At 39.5% G+C, this 21,864-nt stretch overlaps 1 protein-coding gene across 4 annotated transcripts in view; it reads left to right on the top strand.

The window, feature by feature from the left end:
* MTA1 (metastasis associated 1) overlaps positions 1–21,864 on the top strand; it is an 81,074-nt gene that overhangs the window by 20,249 nt on the left and 38,961 nt on the right. For all 4 annotated transcript variants that reach the window (XM_065673906.1, XM_065673907.1, XM_065673908.1 and 1 more), the window contains exons 4-10: positions 5,725–5,851; positions 6,026–6,089; positions 11,348–11,465; positions 13,315–13,417; positions 16,838–16,937; positions 18,373–18,561; positions 19,642–19,716. In XM_065673906.1, the coding sequence (XP_065529978.1) occupies positions 5,725–5,851; positions 6,026–6,089; positions 11,348–11,465; positions 13,315–13,417; positions 16,838–16,937; positions 18,373–18,561; positions 19,642–19,716 (776 nt within the window). The remainder of the gene's footprint in view (positions 1–5,724; positions 5,852–6,025; positions 6,090–11,347; positions 11,466–13,314; positions 13,418–16,837; positions 16,938–18,372; positions 18,562–19,641; positions 19,717–21,864) is intronic.

The raw sequence follows: 21,864 nt of genomic DNA, 5'->3' as shown, positions 1-21,864 counted from the left end.
AAGAAATGCATGTCTGAGGCTGAAAGTGGAAAGTATTTGAACTCATATAAATGCTCTTTGAACCTGCAAAGGCTGATTTTTTTTGTGATAAGAAATTGAAGGGTTTCTTTTAATGCTAACAAATAGTTCATTGTTCATATTCATAGTAAAATTCTTCTATAACACAATCCTATTAATAGAACCACCAGAGACAACTGAGGCTGTCTCTTAGTGTAAATTTCATTACTAACTAACATTTTTTTCCAGTATGTTTCTATTGCATTATAAAATTGCTTCTAAATGGCTTTCATTTATTTAGATAGATGTGCTGTTGTGAGACTTCCTTTCTTCTTACAGAGGGAGAAGAGAATAAAATGAAGCTTTTGGGCAGTGTTAGTTCTTTATTCTGAAAAAAAAAAAAACATCTACAACCTGCGTGATATAATGAAATTGAATTTTGTGGATGTTAAGATTCTAGTACAGATATCGGCACTGTCATTGACTTTGAGTTCATTTCCATAAAGTCTCCTGTTGCCTCATTTTGATGCATTTGCAGTAGATGTACGTATCTGCATCGCTGATCTTTTAACTGCCTTTGTTCAGCTGATTAATGGAGCATTCTGACTGCAGACATTTCTGGATTCACACAGTCTTCTGTTCAAGATGCCTTTATTTTAGACCTACTGTTGAGATCAATGCGGCGAGAGACCAAGTAATGGCAAGATATGGCCAGAGCATGAATGGGAAAAGTATATGTTTATTTTGTAATATCACAATAAAGAAAGGAAAAAGATGTGGTTGAAATGAATACTGCAAGATTTAAAGGGAAAAAAAAACCAAACCCATAGCAAAACCCACTTATGCCTTAGCTTGCATAATCCATCAGATATCTGAAACAGACAAGTCTGAGGTACCTTGTCTTTTCTCATAATTCTTTATAAAGAGAAATGAGCTGGAAGCACCTTATTCTATAGTTGGAGACTGTAAATTAGCACCTGATGTATGCAACCTGATTCTTGGATTTGGTCTATGATCTTACTGTTTTTATCATATGATATAAAACTTGTCTGGTCTGTCCTATAAATCTTTCAGCGTTATAAAGGCTTCCATACATTGTTAGCTCTTTTTATTTGTAAAAATAGTGACCTCTTTAATGACCTCACAAATTATTCTAGGGAATTTCTCCACCTCTTTCTGAAACAAACCTGCTTCACAAGTAGAAGACTGTTCAGTGTTCTTGCCCAGAGACTTTATAGTGGTTTAAGATAAATGTGTGCAAACAAGATTGCAGGCAGAACTTGAGGGAAGAGAAGTAATAAAGATGGTTTACTCCTCAAGCGACTGTTGGATGCTGTGACTATATATTTTTTATATATATGTAGTTTCTATATAATGTCTTGTATCATTAACTAAAAGTGTTCCAACAGCAGGAATATGACCTCCTATCCTCCCTTCTAACGATCCAACCCAACCATCTCCAGATGGTTGTGATCTGTCTTATGACCACAGCTTTTGCTTCATTGAAAATGTTTATCCTGATTTGTAAAACGAGTGACTAGTTGGTAGAGGTTGGAGAGCTGGTAAGTTATTGCTGGCCAGTTTGGTGGGTTAGTTAATGGTTAGTTTTCAGCAGCTGATGTTTGGATACCAGGCACATATGGCAGCATGGTTTTTTTAAGTGCCAAAGCTTCTAAAAATATATGTCGCTGCAGTGAAGTGCCATTGCTCAATCAGTCGGTGAGACCTCTGTGCCTAAACAAGTAGGGGGGCTGTTGAATTTGGGGGTCGTTTGGGTTTTGTTGTGTTTTATCTTTAGGTAACACTAGTCTAAATGCAGCTTGGCAATAGCTTCACAAATTAGCTCTTTTTATTTCTTTAATTTTATTTCCCTTCTCTGTTTTCTCCTAACACCACGTATGCAGATTTAGGAGAAGTCAAATTCATTATTCCACTGATGACACTTTGGCTCTGTTGCTACTGAGAGGAGGAAACTTTTTTCTCTTCTAGGGCTGGTGCAGTGAGGAAAGATGAGCTAAGTGCCCCAAATGGTGTCTGTTTGCTCTGTATGTTACCTGTAATCACAGCCATGGCTGCAAAAGATGGTCACAAGACATTTTGGAAGGGATTGTAGTGTGATGTGTTGATAATGTAGCAAATACCTTCTGAAGTGTCAAGGTATAAGGATTTCTATTAGTTAAAACTTTCATGATACTTTGTATAGCTAAGAATCAATATCTGGTTTGGTTTTTTTTTGTTTGGTTTTTTTTTTTTTTTTTGTAGCAAGAAAATTAATAAGGCTGAGGCTTAACATAGACCATTTGAAACTGGACCTGGGAGAAGGAATGTCGTGTTACATTGTTCATTTCGTCATATGCAACACTTCTGTAATGTCCCTCCAAGCTGCTTAGTTGAGCTGTTTAACCTTTAGGTCAGTGCTTCCTTTGCTACCAAAGGAACTGTTACGCAGCTCACTAGCACTGGCTTTACTGTGTTTCCCAATGTTTTGACCCTAATTTTTTTTTTTTTCTCTTTACGTTTTCTGTTAGTGATAAGCATGCTAACTAATTCTCCTGTGGCAGTCTTTTGAGACTGTCTCCCAAGCTGGACAACCTGCTGTGCTCTTTAAACCTGATTTCTGTACCTTGTTTGCCTTTGTGTGTTTCCGAATTCTGCCATGTAGCTACTTGTACAACACCCAGAATGCAGAGAAAGGGCTGGTGCTTTCTGCCTCTGTTGTAGAGCCCAATCTGATCTATAGCAAATTGCTATTCTTTCTAATGTCTAGCAAATATTGATGTTTAATTTCACATCTCACACATCCAGCCATTTTAAATTACAATTACTGCCTCTTGGGTTTCTTCTGTCAACTCCAAGTTTACTCTAATTATTTTTCCCCATACATGTTAGCTTTCACATGAGTCTTGCTGTTTGTGTCCGATCTGCCTGTCTCTTGTTCCCAGTATAAGTCATCTTCAAGCTTTGTTTAATGCGCTATTAATGATTCTGTCATCAAATATCAAATAATACTTAATTTAATACACTCCTTGCAGCATTCCACTGGCTACTTCTGCATAGCTGATATATTACTGTCTGTATTAAGACTAAATGTTTAGTTTTAAATCTGCACAAGCACATCTATCAAGCAGAGAGATTAATTTTGAAGTAGAGCTTTGTGAGAGGATTGAAGTCCCAATATACTGCACCTTCTGTATTCACATACCACTTATTCTGCAGTACCGTAAAAAAATGCAGGCAAGTCTTTCTGAAAAGATTTTTTATATGTATTTTTATATTTTTCTAAAACCATGGTCCTTATTTCTCACGACCTGTGCTAGATCCAGTCCTGTATTCTCTCCGTCTTCCATTGGTTCCAGAATGATTTACTAGATTCATTCTCTTCAGTACTAAGTCATGGCTGTGAAAAAAGGAGGGGAGATGCTTGTGTAGATTTGTTTGTGTCATTTCTTGAAATACTCCTAAATTTGTCTTTGGGAACTATGACAGTTTTATCCGTGAGTGTGGGGGAGTTGTTTGTTACCTGTAGAAATGTCTTTAATGTTTTTGAGAAGAAAAGTATTGTGCATTTTTATTTTGAAAGGCTGTGCATAGCAGGGCTGGCATAAGAGGAAAACGTGTGCTTCCCACCTTCCTTATTTTATTACAGAAGCTGGGCACATAAATAAAACACTAGTTGGAAGACAAGCCTAGCTGAAGGGATGCAGTTCCCAAGATTAGCTTGGTTGTGCTGGGTGGTTTCATTTTGCTTAGAGATTTGATTGGCACAAAGTGGTTGCTATATCTATTTTTTCTTTAAATGTAATTAAAAAAAAACAACCCTTTAGGTTATTAAATATACTGAAGATATTAAGTATTTTAGGTTGCTCCTTATGGTATTTTTCCTGCATTACACAGTGCACTACTCTCATTACCCAAAACTGTTGTAAATGCAGGCGTGAATGCCTTTTCATTTGTGTATCCTTCAGTTTTAAGGCAAGCTACCTTGGAACTTAAACTGACTTGTTTGTGGATTACTGCTGGTATATTTATAGTGTAGGTCAGCAGCCACAATATTAATTTTCAACTAAAACAGAATCCACCTCAGTAAATAAATTGCAGAACCATGAAACCGTGGCACAAATGTAAATTTGGTGTTCTAGTTCCTAGGAAAATATTATCATGTAAGTGCATAATGCTGTATGCTTAACAGCTCATGTGGTGTAAGAGCTACTGTATGTTGCAGTTGGGTTTAATTATGCTGCTATTTTTTTTCCTTCCTTTCTGGAGCAGCTTACCTGAAGGGCATATAAACCACAGGTCTTTTTCCAGGACAATAAAACAGTGATAAACTGTGGGGAACCTGAAGGGTACATAATTTTGTGTCACCCCCTTCAGTGTAATGGTGGCCTGTTTAAAATGGAGTGCAATTTTAGTGTTTTATAAAATGGAGATCTCTCATTTCTGTTTGCTTTATTTTAGGATAACTATGAGGATTATAGTTAACTAATCTTAAGAGTATATAAATCATAACTGTGCCTGACTGTGTTTCTGACTAGAAATGTTTCTTGGCAACAACTGTTGGATTAAGCTGCAGGCATAAGTCTGCTCTTTGAGAGTACTCCTGCCGTAAAATTAGAGTTTTACGATTCATGCATGAGACTTTACAGCTCATTCTATTAGAGTCTGGGAAACTTTTCTGTTTCTTTCAGTGGTTTCAGAAAATACAGTAACTGCCTTAATTTCTTAGGGGAGGAGGAAGCTTGGTGTTTTCTTTTGAAGTCCTTCATCGTGAAGAAGCTTTGCACATTTTTTTCTGGGGGGTGGGGGGTTGAAGCTTTTTTGAGGGGAGTATTTTGTCTTTTACAGCTTTGTCTTACCTAATGGAGAAGGTACTTGCTAATGAACACAAAATACAGTAACAGTGTATTTCTTACAAGAAAGGTGCCTCGAGATATTTTGGATCAGTTATGTATTGGTGTGGATGTGAGTTCATATATTTACTTATAGCATTCATTTAAAAACTGATTGGATGGAGCTTGGATAGCTCAAAGCCAGACATGGTGGATCGTGACACCAGAATAAAGCAAGCTTTTGAAATGCAGCAGCACGGCATTCAAATGTGTGTGGTATGGTAGGGTAGAGTGGCTTGGAAGACTGGCCTTAGGCATTTGGTCTTGTGCTGTGATCTCTTTGCTGTGGTTGGGGTAAAGAGCATAAAATATGCTAAATAAATAAATAACCTTTTCAGGGGGCATTTCCTGCAAAAACTGTTGAAGTCAGGATGGAAGAGTCTATGATATCCTGAAAGAGGAGTAGGGTGTAAGATAGCTGATGCTTGGCAGAGGGGAAAGACGTTGCATTTACTGCCTCAGTAGCTGTGTGTTAGCTTCTACCTGATGAATCTGTCAGAGCAGTGATGGGGTCTCCAAGAACAGCTCTCCTCAGAGCTTGTCTGTTGGTAGCAGATACAACCATAGAATAGTATGTGACTTTCAGCTTGGTATGCCAGTATGACCTGTGTGTACCTGGAATGCTTTTGATCCCAGTGCAGTTCTTCACAGGCATCTTTAAAGGATTTATACTAATTACCTTATTATACACTTGGCTGAAATGTGGATTCAGATGAAGTTAGATTTAATCTAATTAATGTGAATTATTTAGCAAAGGTTTTGGAGCAACTCATCCTGTTTGGCTCAGAATAGATACTTGCGCTGTTCTTGATGATCAATTTTGTCTCTTTGTAACTAGGAGAAATGGAAGAAGAGATGGAAAATCCAGAAATGGTTGATTTACCAGAGAAACAGAAGCATCAGCTACGACATCGTGAGTTGTTTCTCTCACGACAGCTGGAATCTCTGCCAGCCACACACATTAGGTAATGACTACTTTCTTCCAGTGCATTATTATTATTGTTATTATTGTTATTATTATTATTAAAGTATTCTTCAGTGTAAGGTAAAATTACGTTTACAACTTCAGTAATATCATCTTGTGAATCACATGAGCATTTAAGATGTTTTTTCATAAAATGTGTTTCTCTGTTTTTTAGAGGCAAATGCAGCGTTACTCTGTTAAATGAGACAGAGTCCCTTAAATCATATCTGGAACGTGAGGTATGGACTGTTTTCTGAATTGTCAACCTTGAACAGTTTATTCTGGCACATTCTAGGATTGATGGCTTTTTGCAGGTTTTCTAAAAGAAGGTGGTTCTTTTATTTCTGCGCATACCCCAGTATTGACAGTGGGAAGCTTTAGGCTTCCTTCATTCTGATGTATACCTCTGTGGATCTAGAGGCCAGACCTGTTGTTTACATCCTTGTAACTTCAGGCCGCCTGTCCCTCTGTAAAGAGAGCCTTACTTGCTCCTTGCAGCTTCAGAATTCAAACCTGAAGCCTAATGCCCGAGATGAGACAGGGTGGGTGATACAGAAACTGAATACATCTGCAAGCATTAGATTTGCATTTGAAAACATTAAAATGTTATACAAGAGAGGAAATCTTGTAATTAAAAACAGTAGGGTAGCAGTCATCACCAGCCTTTAAGAAACAAGGAGAAAACAGACCTTTTTTTTTTTTTTTTGCAAGGAACATACTGTAATTTCTGTCTCATAGTTGGCCTTTCTTTTAAAATCACTTTTTAGCTTTCTTTAGTATTTATTTAAGCATAAGATTAATTAAATCTGATATTCTGGTTTAAGAGAATTTTAAACAAAGCAGATTAAATAGTCAGGTTTCTCTCTGGAATGTGAAACCAGAAACATCTCAAGTCTGTTCAGGGCTGCCAAATGGCAGTGCGTCAAACAAGGGGCATTGCATTCAGAAACGTTTGTAACCAACTAGCAGCCCAGGATAGGCCATGTTGAATGAAAAAGTTAAACTGAAATTATTTTTGATTTGCTAGTATCCAACTTTTAAGTAGTGTTTATTCTCAATTGCTCCCAACACATTGTTATTACTGCTAATGTTACAGGTAGGTACCTTGAGACAGAGAAGGGAGCTGGCTTCCTCTAATCATGCAACTGCTTGGTTGCATATGTAGGAATAGAAAGAGATTTCTCTTTTTCATCCTTTTGAACTCTCAAAACGCAAGATGAGTGATGCAGGTTATTTTTAAAACTGAACAGGCACTTAGAGATTTCACAGAATGAGAGAGTTCCCTGAATGTGTCCTGTCACTTAACGTGGTATTTTGCTGTGGTGCAAACTAACTTGGACAGATGGTAAAGAAATTGAAAGCTCAGGAGCACAAATGTGCTTGGGTGGAGGGTGAAGAGATTAAGAAAGAGATAATTGTTGTCTGGTAAATTCCTAGCCCTGAATGGTATTGTTATGAACTGTTTCTTTCCCCTGTCCCTGTTCTTAATCCATTCTTTGCTTCTAAAATGTTTCAGGGTTTGTTTTGTTCTGTTGTTGGTTTGTTGGGGGTTTTTTGTTTGTTTGTTGGTTTTTTTTAAACATGGCTTTTATCAATAAAGCCTCAGCACTTTTAGGGAATTTGTTTTTGATTTCTTATATGTTATGACCACTAAAAGTAGGTTTTAAGCCCGAGGCTGTCTGCCTCAGAGGAGCTTAAACATGTAGATGGAAAATTTTAAGGAGATAGTAAGCATAGCAAAATTACATTTGTGTTACCTGTTTTCCTCCTTCCACCCTTTCTCTGTCATTTTCCCCAGGAAGATTGCTCCATTACATTTGGAGAGCGGGCTGAAGGGGACCAGCAAAGACATTTTTACTGTGCCTGGCAAAATAGGGTTTTTAGCAGGAGTGAGGAATGGGGGGAAAAAGCAACTGGAAAACCTGAATTTCCTGTAGATACTGAATTCCCATGGAGATCAAGAGAAAGGCATATAGCCAGTTATGGCAAAAGCATTTGATTTCTCTATTCTGCAGGAAACTATATGTACCATCAATTTTACTGCTCTGCTCAGATATATCCAGAGACTTGTGTGCATTTTGCCTGCTGGGCGCATGTCTGACATTTCCATTCCTTTTGGTATCCCCCCTAAAAATAAAGTGCTCTCTAGTTAAAATACATTTCCCCCCTCACCCACACTGACTTAATGAAAAAAAGTTTGCAAGCTGTTATGAAATAACCATTATTTCTGTACTGTACTTTGACTTTGAGCCTGTTTTTTTTCTTTGGTTCTTCTGCAGTTTCTTTGTGGCTTTGGTTCTTGGCTATAGCTTAGGTGGCCTAGGGGTTTGGGTAGGGAAGCTCTGAGATTGTGTGTCTAACACTTTGGAGAAGGAGAAAGTCATGGTTTAATTTTAACTCTTGGCAGGTCACTTTAATCTTTCCAAACATGTTGGGTGTTGTCTGGGATCTGAAATTAAAAGAGAGAAGTCTTTTTCTTCACTGTTGCAAGCTCAGCATACACAGTTTTGACAGCTGAAATGAACATGGAGGATTTTGAAGAACCATGTTATTTTGTCTTGAACATCACACTTCTCATGAAACCCTTCTGAAAAATTGTTCTTATTGCATAATAGTGATCGGGAGTTCACATGTGCAAGAGTATGCAAGGATCTGCTTTGTTCCTTAAATTATAGTTTGCATTGGCACTAAACTGACATTTAATAATGTTTTCAGAAATCCCACTCATTGCGTGAATTTCATACTTTTATGGAAGAAGATGGCGCTGGGATTGCATTCCATCTGGTGATTACAGCCTGTTCTTGTATTCATGTTTAGCCCTTGAACTTCAATCTTTCCTCAGTTGAGGAGGCTGTGGTCGGGGAGAAGAGCTGAGAGGCTTTTATTTTTTTCATAGGACATGCTTGGTTCGAGGCAAAACTGGGCAAAGTATAGGAATATGACCTGAGACTGGTAGAGAAGGATGGAGTTTATTTTGTAGAGAAAATTCATAGTGATAATAAAAAAGAAGCAATAGGGCATCTCGCAGTCAAATACCATGGGAGAAACCCCCTCCACAATGAATGACTTTCCCTGGCAGAGAAAGACTTAATTGGCCTTTCTTGGGGCCCACTGTGTTGTTTATACTACAGTGTTTGGTTTGCGTATTTGCTGGGCAGCATGCCTGAAACACATTAATGTTGCACTGCATATACTTTGTCCTAGAGTTGGTTATTTTAATCCTGAATAAATAAAAGGCTGTATTTATAACGTGGAGTCTTGTGAGACAGAAGCTTTACCTACATTTTATTTATGCAACGATACCTTCTCAAAATATTGTAATATCTTGAACTTTGTATATGACAGAGAGCAAGAGACCCAGATTTCTTTACACAGCCAGAATATACTTTTCATATACTCTGAAGCTCCCTTCTATTTGTAAGTAGATTTGACCCTGGTGCCTGGTGGGAGTAGGAGTCAGAAATGTCATATAGGTTGCAACTGAATCCCACCTCCTCAAACCCAACCACAGACAACCCTTCCAATTGACTTGGCTGGGTGCTGGAACAGCATTTTGCCAACTTCTATCCTGTTAATTGTGACATAACTTGAGATTGTTCTTGCCCTTGGAGTTCACGTTTTCATGGTGAAGAAGTGACAAGTTTTTTGCTGGAGGAGACTGCTATTAGTTCCTGTCTTGTCTCTTGTGCTGTGCTGCATAGGTGACAGTTTTCGTGCAGTAGCTTTCTTAGGTAGCAAAGCAGGTTTGGCTTGCTTGCTTGGCTCTTTTTTTGGCTTTTTTCCTCCCTTCCAAAGATGGTGATCTCTGCCCAGAAAAATTGACAATTTTTATTAAAATTGGAGCAGAAAACAGAGTTACCAGGTTTAACACTCTGTAATTGCAACATGCCGTAATTGGATGCTGGATGCATTACGCGTGTAAAGAAAACATGAGAAACCTTACTGCTGTGATACCAGTCTTGGATTAATGTGTGTAATGTGCAGGGCTGGGGAACAGAACTAGTATGTACCTTAGAAGCCCTAGCCTGCAGAATTTTTGCCATGTTACTGGGGAAACTCACAGTGATTCTTCCTTTTTCGGGCTTTGTATAACAGATTGGGAGACTCTTTTCCCTTGCCACCTCTTCATGAAGATGAACAGGGCTTGAAACTGATGCTGGTTTTGTCCTCATTTTTGTTGCATGCAGTTGACACATACCAAATATAGGGAAAGGGAAAATGAGGTGAGCATGAAATGAGATGTGTTTAAACAGGGTGCCTGCTATTGACACAGAAATATGGGGGAAAGGAAAATTAGCCAGAAGCCTGATACGTGAAAAATGGTGCAACACATAACCCAATGCTTCTCTTCAGAAACAGCTTTCTTTCCTGGTGATAGTGTTGCTGTGGACAGACGTTATGAAAGGTCTCTTATTTCATGACCTATCAGAGCTCTCTTCCTGCCCCATATACCCGCTATACATTCATGGGGCATACGTGGTCACCAGTGTGTCACTCCATAGCTGCAGTTTAGTATTTACCCATGCAGAAAAGTTGAATTACTTGTACTGTGCACTTTTAAGTAGTTAAAGTTGTGGCTGTTTTCTTTCTTCACCCTGGCAGGACATTTCTTGTTCTGGTATGAATTCTTGCTTTAATTTTACACACCCAGGTAACAGAGGCCAAGCAGCTTTTTCAGCTTTTTTCTCTGTTTAAACAAAGGCAGCAAATTAATGTATTGCCACCTGCAGCTGATTACTGCTGCTGCCAAATCTTCTATCCTTCTCCCAGTAATAAGCTGAAGGAGACATGGTGATTTAAGCTTAGATGGAGGTGGACAAGAAGCTGATCAGCAGTGCATCTCTGTGACAAGGAAAGCCATGTACATTCTGGTCTGCTTTAGCAGGAGTGTAGCGAGCAGATGGAGGGAAGAGTTTCATCCCCTCAGTTCATCACTTGTGAGATGACTTCTGGAGTGCTCTGTCCAGCTTCGGGCATTCCAGCAAGAGAGAGATAATTGACATACTGGAGCAAGTCCAGTAGAGGCCACAGAGGTTGTCTGGAGCTTTGTGTCTATGGCGTGTTTCACTGGTAACACTCTGAAGTTATGCTTTAACTTGTACCAGTATTTTTGTGCAGATAAGTCACTAGCATCTCGTACTGCTATTTCGGTATATGAGAAAGTGCAATTTTGTGTTCTGAAACAGCTGGTATTACTAAAAATTATCTCTGGCCTTTCTGAGCCTCATTTGTGCAAGAGGAGCTTTGTTCAGCTTCAAAGACTGTATGTATATTAAAGAAATGGCTGGTTTTGAGGGGGAGCTGTTACACTTAGAAAGTGGCAGCATTTAATGTGGGGTTTTAAAACCAGTGGTTCATTTATTGTTTCTTCACCCAGTTTTAAAATCTGTATATAGGTAATCAGACTTAAAATGTAAGTGCTTTCTAGTATGTATACAAAGCTGAAAGTAAAAAGCTAATGATACTGTTTACTTCTTTTCTCTTGTTTTATTTTTAGGATTTCTTCTTTTATTCACTAGTATATGATCCTCAACAAAAGACCTTACTCGCGGATAAAGGAGAGATCCGAGTTGGAAACAGATACCAGGCAGATATAACAGACTTACTAAAAGAGGGTAATTTCCATAACTTATTTCAGTTGTTGAATGTTGAATGTGGCCACTTTTATGTGTGCAGCCTGCAGAGGTGTGGGAGGTGGAGGTTTCATAGAATCATAGAATAGTTAGGGTTGGAAAGGACCTCAAGATCATCTAGTTCCAACCCCCCTGCCATGGGAAGAGACACCTCACACTAAACCATCCCACCCAAGGCTTCATCCAACCTGGCCTTGAACACTGCCAGGGATGGAGCATTCACAGCCTCCCTGGGCAACCCATTCCAGTGCCTCACCACCCTCACAGGAAAGAATTTCCTCCTTATGTCCAATCTAAACTTCCCCTGTTTAAGTTTTTTTTTTTTTCCACTGCCAGGTCATGTGTACAGCAGTGGCCTGGTTTGTTGGTAACTGAAGCTGTTGCCCACTAAACACAATTAGTTATGTCTCAAACCAGTCTTAAGTGGCATTTGTCCAAATAATAAAAATTGCTGAAACAAATTGAATTAATGGGCTCTCTCAGAGCTTGTACTCTTTTATTAAGAGATTTCAGAATTTCCATGGGAAACACAAATTTCCATTGTGACTATAAAGCCTTTTGTGGTTTTAATCAAGCCTCACTTCCCTATAAGAGCCCCTCCTAAATTACTGCGAGTTAAATGCTGTCTCCCCTCATCGATTTGCCTGTTACTGCTGGATGCCTTTTTCCCCGGAGCCCTCTCTCCCCATCCCAAGTGTTGGCTGCCAGCCTAGGCTTCTCACCTGCAAAACAGGCAGGAGGAAGAATTTGCTGGCTTGAATGTGTTCTGAGACCTCTGCCTGCTCCCACTGTGCCACTGAGCAGTAAGACCAGGAGGACCCTGGCCCAAGGAAGAGGGAGTAGTAGCAGTAACTGATACTAATTACCAGATAGTAACTAACTTCAGATTTGTCATTGCACTACCCTACAGATCCAAAAGTGGATGGAGAAGCTGAGAGGGATGGAGAATATTGGTGTCTAATGGCTCCTTTCTGAGACCCATGTAACACATGGGGAAAGGTCTGTTGGGATGCTTCTCCTAAGAGAGCAGGAGTTGTGGCCCATGTTGGAAAGACTTCTGGCTGTGTGGGAAGAGATGTGAAAGCAGTGAGATGCTTCTGTCTTTGCTTAGGAGCTTTGCTGATACTGTTAGGCTCATGTTAGAACAGGCAAACAGATTGGTCAGGACTCTTGTTTAACTTGTCTGTGAAACTGGTATTTATTCAGCAGCTGAGCAAGCCTCCTAAGTGAGGATGAGCTAACTTGAAAGGCATTCTCTTCCCTCAGTAGGCCAGCAGTCTTCAGAGAAGGATAATCTCCAGATGTTTTAAAAGGATCAGAAAAAAATAAAAATAAAAAATTCTCAATAGCTCCTGTATTTTTCCAGGGTGTTTTGGTTTGTGTAGAGTCAGGAATATAAAAGCAAGAGTCTGATGCCATGATTTCCCCCTTAGCAGCTGATGCACATTGAAACCCAGCTACTCTTTGCCTGCTCAGAGTAGCTGGAAGGGTGTCCTGGAGCTGCTGCAAGATAAAGGAGAAAGAGGAGCTGAGCAACGGGACAGAAGAGGGACTGTCTAGTCAGGGGAAGGATGTATTCTGTTTCCTATTACATGCATCCTTTAAACCAGTGCTTGAAAATCTGATTGTCTGATGCAGGTGAGGCGTGTTGCCATGCCTGTCAAACTGAAATTGTCATGGCAAATAAATGAATGAAATTTTTACAGTGGCTGGTTAAAGCAGAGTAACTGAAACGGGTTAGCAGTTAAATTATTGTGAGAGAAAAAAGTCTAGAAGGTAGTTCTATTTTAAAACAGCCGTACCAAGCATTTCTGGTTTGCTTTTCAACCAGGTGAGGATGATGGAAGAGACCAGTCAAAACTTGAAACAAAAGTTTGGGAAGCCTTTAACCCGCTAGTAGATAAGCAGATAGACCAGTTCCTGGTGGTAGCAAGGTAAGAGCATTTTAACTCTCCTTTCAATAAGTAAATGTTAATAACTCTTTAAAGCACTTTTTATGTTCTTTATGCTTTATTAGTGTACATGCTGGTTTCAGTTGCTTTATTCACTTGCTCCATTTTGAAATGATGGACATTTACATGCCTTCTTGGGAATTGCATGGCTACTCAGATTTACAACTTAATCACTTTTATAAAGGACCAGCAAATGTCATGTTAAAACTTTCCTCTACTTGGTGAGGTTTTTCAAATACTTCAGCCAGCATGCGGAAGGTTTAGTGAGTTAGATTCTTGACAGTTTATTACTCTGTCCATTTTCTCCCTTTTTCAAATCTAGTGACATTTTAGCATCTACTAATAGTTTGCTAAGAAGTCTGTTAAAGTGTTTTTTGATGGAGCATGGATGCTTTCTAATGCTTAGATTCCAATAGGTAGGCACAATAAAGTGAAAAAAAGCACCCTGCAAATCTGTACAGATGGTGAAACGTGTGCTTTCATTTAAGCCCGATGCAATCTTTATTGATCAGCTTTTCCTTTTAAAAATGTTCTTGAGTTTTTTCATTGGTATGCATTTATATGAACAGAAGCCAATGCAAAATTTTTGGCTTTTCTAAAAATTGGTGACTGAATAATTTGGGGAGGGGAGAAAAAAAATAAGGTAACACTCCAAATTCTGTGTCTTGTAGGTAAGCTTGTAGGACTGCATGGGAGGAAAGTGTTGTGTGTAAATGGATAGTTGGACCTTTTTGCTGGTTGTAGTCAAGTGGAGCAAGTTACTGGATATGGTTAGGAAAGGGATGTGTGAAGTTACAAGCTGCTAGTAGTATCTTGTTCATTGGCTGATCTGTCTGATAGATGTGGACTCTGACTTGCAGGGCTACGTACTTCAGTCAAGGCCTTTAGCCCTGGAAAAGGGTTAAACCTGTATTTCACATACTCTGTTAAATTGGGCCCTAGTTCTGTCTGCCTTTTGGTTCTTAGTTTTTCACTCCTTGAGTTACTATGCTTTTGAAATTTCTCCTGAACTTTCCCAAGCGTGGCATTGCTGTGCCTGTTGTGGGGTAAGTTGATGGGATACTTGCCAGAGAGGCAGCACTAGAGCTTGTGTGTAACAGTCTGCCTGACAGAGCCCTCCAGTTCTGGTAGAAGCTTCTAGACGATGCAACGAGGGTGTGTTTGTATCAAATAGCAGTACTTGTGTTCAACATGCTGAATGGTACAAGCTCAGCGAAATACTGAGGAAAAATAAAAAAGAATTGATGTAAATGAAGGACCTTGGGAAATGCAGTGTTTAAATACTCAAGATGAAAAGTGTGTGTATACTCAGAAATACATACCCGCAGCGATTCTTCTGTATACTTTGAAGGTAAAGCTTGCCATTATGATGAACTTTGGCCAAAATTTAAAAAAAACCCCAAACAATAAATGGTTAATCTGCATTGCAGCACTTAAAACCCTTTGTGTGGCTGCTTGGGCCTTGCGTGAGAGTCCAGTAAGAGGGAGCCAAGAGTGAAACCAGGCTGGTAAAATAAAAATTCAGCTACAGTCCACATTGAAGAAAATCTCACAGTTCAGAATCCATTAATATAGTTTTGCCATTGGTTAAATATGGACTTTTTGTTGTGTAGACTCTTTTTAAGGTTCATAAAGTTCATAGTGTTCTGGCTACACTAAGGAGTCACCATAGAATTTAGGCTCTTGGAAGTTTTACTGTGCTGCTTACATGATATATTGCTGTTTCCCTTGACTTGTGTCAACAGTAAAGTCAAACTGGTTGAACTAAATGATTTATCTGCAACAGATTAATTCTAATTGTTTGGATGGATGAAGGAAAGTGGATGAAAATGGCAGGAGGATCATCTCCATGAGCAGTATGGAACAAACAGATGGAGTGATGGGGAGAGCTGGAATATCTGAGCAAGGGGTGTTCCTACTTCTTAAGGGACCCTTCTTGGCAAGGCTGTGGCTTCACAGTTGCTTCTAATCAAGTGTAATACAGCACACCACCAAAATGCTAAAATCTTTGTTTTCTGGGTTAATTTGCAGCAGGATTGATTCAAATTGCCACTGAGCCGCACAGTGCTCTGGTGTTGGTGTGAGGAAGACACAGCAGGAAGTGAGAGCGTAGAAGTGCCCGGTGGATGGGGGTTTTCAAGTGGGTTGGTTTAGAGTGACTGTAGAGCTGCTTTGTGGTGGGGGGTTCCACTGGGTGTAGGCTTTAGTGGTGAGGCTGCTTTTAGTGGTTCCTTCTGGCTGTTGACTGCTACCCACTGGGTTTGCTGATGCAGCCACTTGAAGATGAATGCTATAATGAGGATCACTAAGGAGATCAGTATAAAAATTGCTTCTACCCAGAATCAGCAAAGTGGTCCAGTTTATGATAAAATGTCAGTGAAACACACAAAAAGTACCAGTTCAGCTGAAGCTGGGGGTGGGGAAGTTGTGAAGCAGGATGGGGATGGTGACTGGGAGGCCAGGGAGATGGTGAAGTGTGAATCTCCACAGAAACCTTGAGTAGGGGAGTCTGGTTTCTATTTTGGCCCAACTTAAATATTTGATGACAACTACTGCTTAAGCATTTACCTTTCCTGCTCTTGTGCTGCTCAGAACTAGTTTGTTTCTCTGTGTGCTCAACTAATTTGAGGAAGTGATACAAGTGGAGAAAACCCAACCCACCTGTTTTTTGCTGTAGTTGCTCAGAGGAATTCAGCTCCAGTTTACTGTACAGGAGCCACGAGTGTTTCACCCATGTGGTGTAGCAAGCAGTGAAGAGAGCAGGAATTGCTGGAGCTGGTTTTCCTGTTGAAGGTTTCTCCAACTTAATTTCTTTAGGAATAAGATGAGGAGCATCATGGGATTGTGACCTCAGATGCAGGAACGGCTTGCATCAGGAAGTATTTGAGAATTGTTGTATTCTCATACAGGCTATATATTTATTATTAAATATTAAGTTGTAAAATAAAGATTATTTTTTACTTTATGTAAACTTCCAGGAAAAAGCTTGTGTTACTGCATTTTTTCTGTCTGATACTGGCATCTCTCTCTACCTCTGGATAACACAGCACTATTCTTGCTGTTGTGGAAGAGACTTTGCCATTCATAAAGGTTGCTTGTGCTCAGTTTCTGTTAAAGCTTAAGTCTGTTGAGAGATAAGACATAAGAGAGTACTTCAGAACTCCCCCATTTGTGGTCTTTGAGTCTTTCACTGTTTCCCCGCCTAAGCCTCTTTGGTCATATGAACCTAGTAAAGTGTTTGTAATAACAAACTACATCTGAAGAGAATGGTCAACTGGCTCAGAACTACACCAAACCATGTAATCTTGTTAGTGAGAAAGAGAGTCTGCTGATCTCAGAGTGTTAGCTGTGTGTTTATGCTTGTTTTGCATTAAAGTTAATGCTCCGTTTAATTTCTTTCAGGTCTGTTGGTACATTTGCCCGAGCGCTAGATTGCAGTAGTTCTGTCAGACAGCCGAGTTTGCACATGAGCGCTGCAGCAGCCTCCAGGGACATCACACTGGTAAGATCTTTTTTAAGAGGACTGTAAGTTTTTGAGAAACGCAAAATACTCACCTCAGCAATAACAGTTGGCAAAAAGAGGAGCAGATGGATTGTAATTGTGGCCTGCTGTGAAGCAGATCCTGTCTTTGTAAAGGAACCCTTTATTTACATATGAAGTAACTTTTTCTGGCCTTGTGCCTCCTATGATCCATCATGGATAAGTGTAGGAGCTTTTTTTTTTTTTGTTCTGTTTTATTAACATGTTCTGATGACATGCTTCACAGCCCATCTCTTGCATGGGCTCAGTAGCTGTCCTAAGAAGCATGCAAATCTGCCTGCCTGCAATGTTGTCGTGCCAGAAGCCCCTCCTCATCACTTCCCCTGCACCAGTGTGTCACTGGCATCCTTGGGCAAGATTTGTCTGGGGGGTGAGCTTGTGGTCAGATAAGAAATTTCAGTTGATCCAGTTCTTCTCTTCAGTGAGCTGTATTTTAGTGTACATGAGGAGTAGTGACATTGTTAATATTTTATAATCATAAATTATTCTGAGTACATACAGGAAAGGAAAAACTTGAACTTCTGTGCTAGTTTAATGAAAATCTGAATAAAATTTATGAAGTCTTCAGAGAACTGTTACCAAAGCCTCACCTCATAACTGTGGAGTAATGTGAAACCATATAGAATAAATTCTAGGATAGAGCACTGCAGATCAATTATGCACGTGCACAAAACTGGTATGATGAAAGGCAAATAACATCCTGACTAAAGCTGCAGAAATCAGGAAATAAAGCCAAAATTTCATTTACTAATACCAGCTCCTCCCTCGCAACATGTTCTCAGCCCTTGTAAATCACAAGTTGCAGACAGTCATAGCTCAGCTTTCTGAGGAGTAATTGCTCATGGGAGCAATTCTTTTTTCCTAATCAGCTATGATGTGTGACTTGACTTGAATCTTCTGGGTGTTTCTGGCCACTGAAGAGACTTTATGCCTGTGCTGCTGCACTTAAATATTTCTCTCGTGCAATTTTTGTGGATTATTTGACAATAACGTACTCTTGGACCTCTATCTTCATGTCACATGTATGGATGGTACCTAACAGGGCCTGCTCAGTCCTGGGGTGAATGGGTCTCTGTCCCACACAGGACATACACAGGATAGTGTATTTAATAATGATACATACCTCAAGTGCTACAGTGGTGTTGCTGGTGAATAGCTAAGTGAGAGTTATTGATAGGCCACAAAAACTGCACTGTTAATGAACATTAGACTTGTATGTTGACAATTACAGGGAGTCTAAGGTTGGAACAAGGTTTTTATTGACTTTGTGATAGGTACCGATCACTGCACCCTCAAATCTTGGTGCAGAATTTTTGTTATTACTGTTTCACTGTTGAGCATTTTCTCCCCTAGATGCTTGCCCTGACATTTATCTTTCTCTTTTACAACTATGTAGTTCCATGCTATGGACACTTTGCACAAAAATGTCTATGACATTTCCAAGGCAATCTCTGCGCTTGTGCCACAAGGTGGGCCAGTCCTGTGCAGAGATGAGATGGAGGAGTGGTCTGCTTCAGAGGCAAACCTCTTTGAGGAAGCACTAGAAAAATATGGAAAAGATTTCACTGACATTCAGCAAGATTTTGTAAGTACCACATGGTGACCTGTTCTAATCAGGGACAGAGCTGGTTTACAGCTTGTCTAAATTGTGTTGGTTTTCTTCATGTTGATGAAGAGGGCTTTGAACTGGAGCATGTGTCATGCCATATATTGGGGAAAGGAAGACCTCATGCTGATGACAGCCTGTTATACAGTCAGAATTTCAAATCACAGATGATAGCTTTTCCTTTAGAGACATTAATTTAAAGTCATCTGCTCCGCTACAGCTGAAGGAGGATTTAGGAAAGTGTTGTGACAGCCTAGCTGCTGTAGATTAATTTGTGTTTGAAGGAGAATAAGTATTGGGCCTTCTGAAACATGAAAATTTAGTCACTTAGAATAATGAAATTTCAGAAAGGGCCTTTTGGTGTTTAAGAAGGGATCTTGGGCATCCAAGGGAAGTGTCCTGTAGTTTGTCCAAAGCTCTACCCTAGGTGCTCAGCATGCAGATTGAATAGAGCAAAGTAAAGAGAGCCAAGTTTCACTGTATTGCTGTTTGAGTCCTCTGCAACAAAACAAGTAGTTTTAGTGCTTCTTGTCCCATACTCTAATCTTTTAGACAGAGGAACTTGGAAACAGCACAATACACTGGTCCTGAAATCCTCGTGCTTCTCACACAGAGAACAGAACTGGCAGGGCACAACTCTGTTACTAGTTTTGCCCTTATTTTAATGGGCCAACTCCATAGAAGCCAAGCAGATCAGAATTGTGATGGTGTTGCTGTGACTCTTGCTCAAGTCTTTGCTGCTCAGAGAGAGTCTGAGCCAGTGGGATTCCTTTCACATTGTGCCTCTCGAATTGTTTACTGTGGAGCCAATGCAGCATGAAGATTTACCTGTAACCTGCTCTACTTCTGCACTGAAAGAACCCTTTTGAAAGGACATTTAATTTAACATGGGTCCCATGTGCATCTAATGCCCTTAAGAGGTTTAGACTGTCTTTTTTTCTTAGGAGGGTTAGTAGTTGCAAGACTTTGCTAGAAGCTGTCAAAGGAATCATGTGAATTTTCAGTGAGGCTGTGTGCCAGTTCCCTGCAATGACTGCTGCTTTTTCTTTATGTCCCTAGCTCCCATGGAAGTCCTTAACAAGCATAATAGAATATTACTATATGTGGAAAACTACAGACAGATACGTTCAGCAGGTAAGAGAGTCAGAATCATGTATTTCTTTCTAATGGAATATGTTTTTCTTGCCTTTGAAACCAAATGTTTCATTCTCCCTTTTGGGGTTCAGCCTTTCCAGTAGGTAGGTTCTGTAACTATCTGAAGCACTGAACAATCTCTTTCGTCACTGAATTCATCAGCCATTCTGATGCAAACATGTAACATTGGCATTTGTGCTTTCTTTTCATGTTTGCTTCCACTTTATTTGTTTGGAGCTTTCAAATGTCTGTTTAGGAGTTCAGCAGTTTGAAGAAAGGAATACAGTTAATTTCTGCTCATAGAGTTCGAGATCAGCATTAAATTCAGTTTTGACTTCTTAGGGGCTGGGCAGTGCTGTACAGCAGGCACCCATGCTAATTCTCCATCTCTGCCTGCCCATGACTGATTCAGATGCACGGAGGCTCCCCCATGTAAGCACTGCGAGTAAAGTATTTGTCTGGGAAGCATTGATAGCTGAAGTTCCCAGAGTCATTATACTTGAGAATCAACTTTGACTAGTGTTTACAATCATTTTTATCTCTACTTGTTTAAATACGAAGGCTGCTTGATTCCTTAAATGCAAGCAGCATGCAAAATGTTGCAGACTATTAGATGCTACTTATTTAATAGGAAAATTAATTAAAAGAAGGGAGAACCTATAATGGATTTTTCAGTATAATTATTAGTTTTATGTTTAAACATCTATTTGAAGTATTAGAAGAAACAGAATTACAAAAAAGTCCAGCCTTAGCTTGCTTCATTGGAAATTCAGCCTGTGATAAAGAGAAGATGCCTGAGGCATTGACCGGTATGCGGAATGTGCTGTTTTTGAGTACCTTGGTTTGCAGTGTGATTTTTACCTTTTTCTTTGTGATTGGAACACCGTTTAAATAACAGATGGATCCTCTAGACAAATGAGAGCTCTTTTTTGCATCAATTTTATATTTTTAATGAACAGCATCCTCATTCCAGTATTTCCCCAAGTTCATTCGTTGGTATAAACTTTTGCTTCCAGTAAAAGAGTAGGTGGTAATACAGTGGGATGGTGATGGAAGCTGGCATGTTGGAGAAATGAGGTCATGGTCTTTCCTTCGCCATCGAACTGTGTATTGTTTGATATAGTGAGTGCTGCTATACTCTCTGACTACAGCTGTTTAGGAGATGTACTCAGCTTGTTCTACGATCAATATTTGCACTGGGAAGAATCCATTTATCTTCTATCCTCCATATTAGTCATAAAAATCCATCTAGCAACATGGTAGGTATCAGAAAAAGTGAGAACTTATGTGCCGGGAAGGCAGAACAACTGGAGAAACTCCCTTGATTAGGAAGTGGTTAAATTCTTTTGCTATTTCCGCTTTCTTGACTTTCTTCTACATAGACAGACTTGGAGAGGGAATAGTTGCATGAAAGACTTTGATTATTTGTTCTTGCAGCAATTAATAAAACCCAACAAACCCACAGTTTCTCTGTTTTGTAATATTCCTATGTAGTGGGGTTTCTATCATGGCTGTACTGTATCTTACATGTTCTGCCCAGTAGTGTTCCAGGGAGTAGAATTTGAGGAAAACTTCTATTTAGAGGCTTTACACTTAGGAGACAGTACGAGTGTAAGCCAAACAGGTAGAAATTGCTGTACAGAGATAGCACATCAGTTAAGTCTGAACTGAGCTGAAGACCTCATCTCAAATTCCCAGCTTGTACAAGCAAATAATACTATTAAACATTTATAAAAAGCCTGGGAGAGCTATCTATATATAACCACAAAGAAAGCATAGGAAGTTGTAGTTGAAATAATGATGTATTACATTTATATTTTACTTCATGTGTGCAGAGTCTTTGGCAAAGCACATCCCTCACCACTTTTTCCATCTGTTTCTTCATAGTGCTTTGTCTGTGTAGATTCTTTCCTGACTAATACCACAAAATGATTCTGGGGCTAACAGCATTTTTGTACATGAATATGCTAAGTAAGGATACAAGAAGTGTGTATCCCAAATTGTTTCCCTTTGACTTGTCCTCCTTCTAGGAGGATGATTAAGTTATATTCCAAGGCTATATGCTATTGTCTTTTAAAAAATACTAGTAACTTGCTCATTCCTGTAGAATCCTTGGCTGAATTAACATAAAAACATGCATTTATACTG

This window comes from Lathamus discolor, chromosome 3, assembly GCF_037157495.1.
Source record: "Lathamus discolor isolate bLatDis1 chromosome 3, bLatDis1.hap1, whole genome shotgun sequence".
NCBI classification, from domain to species: domain Eukaryota; kingdom Metazoa; phylum Chordata; class Aves; order Psittaciformes; family Psittacidae; genus Lathamus; species Lathamus discolor.
The sequence above is the reverse complement of the archived record's forward strand: the minus strand, read 5'-3'. Positions and strand labels throughout refer to the sequence as shown.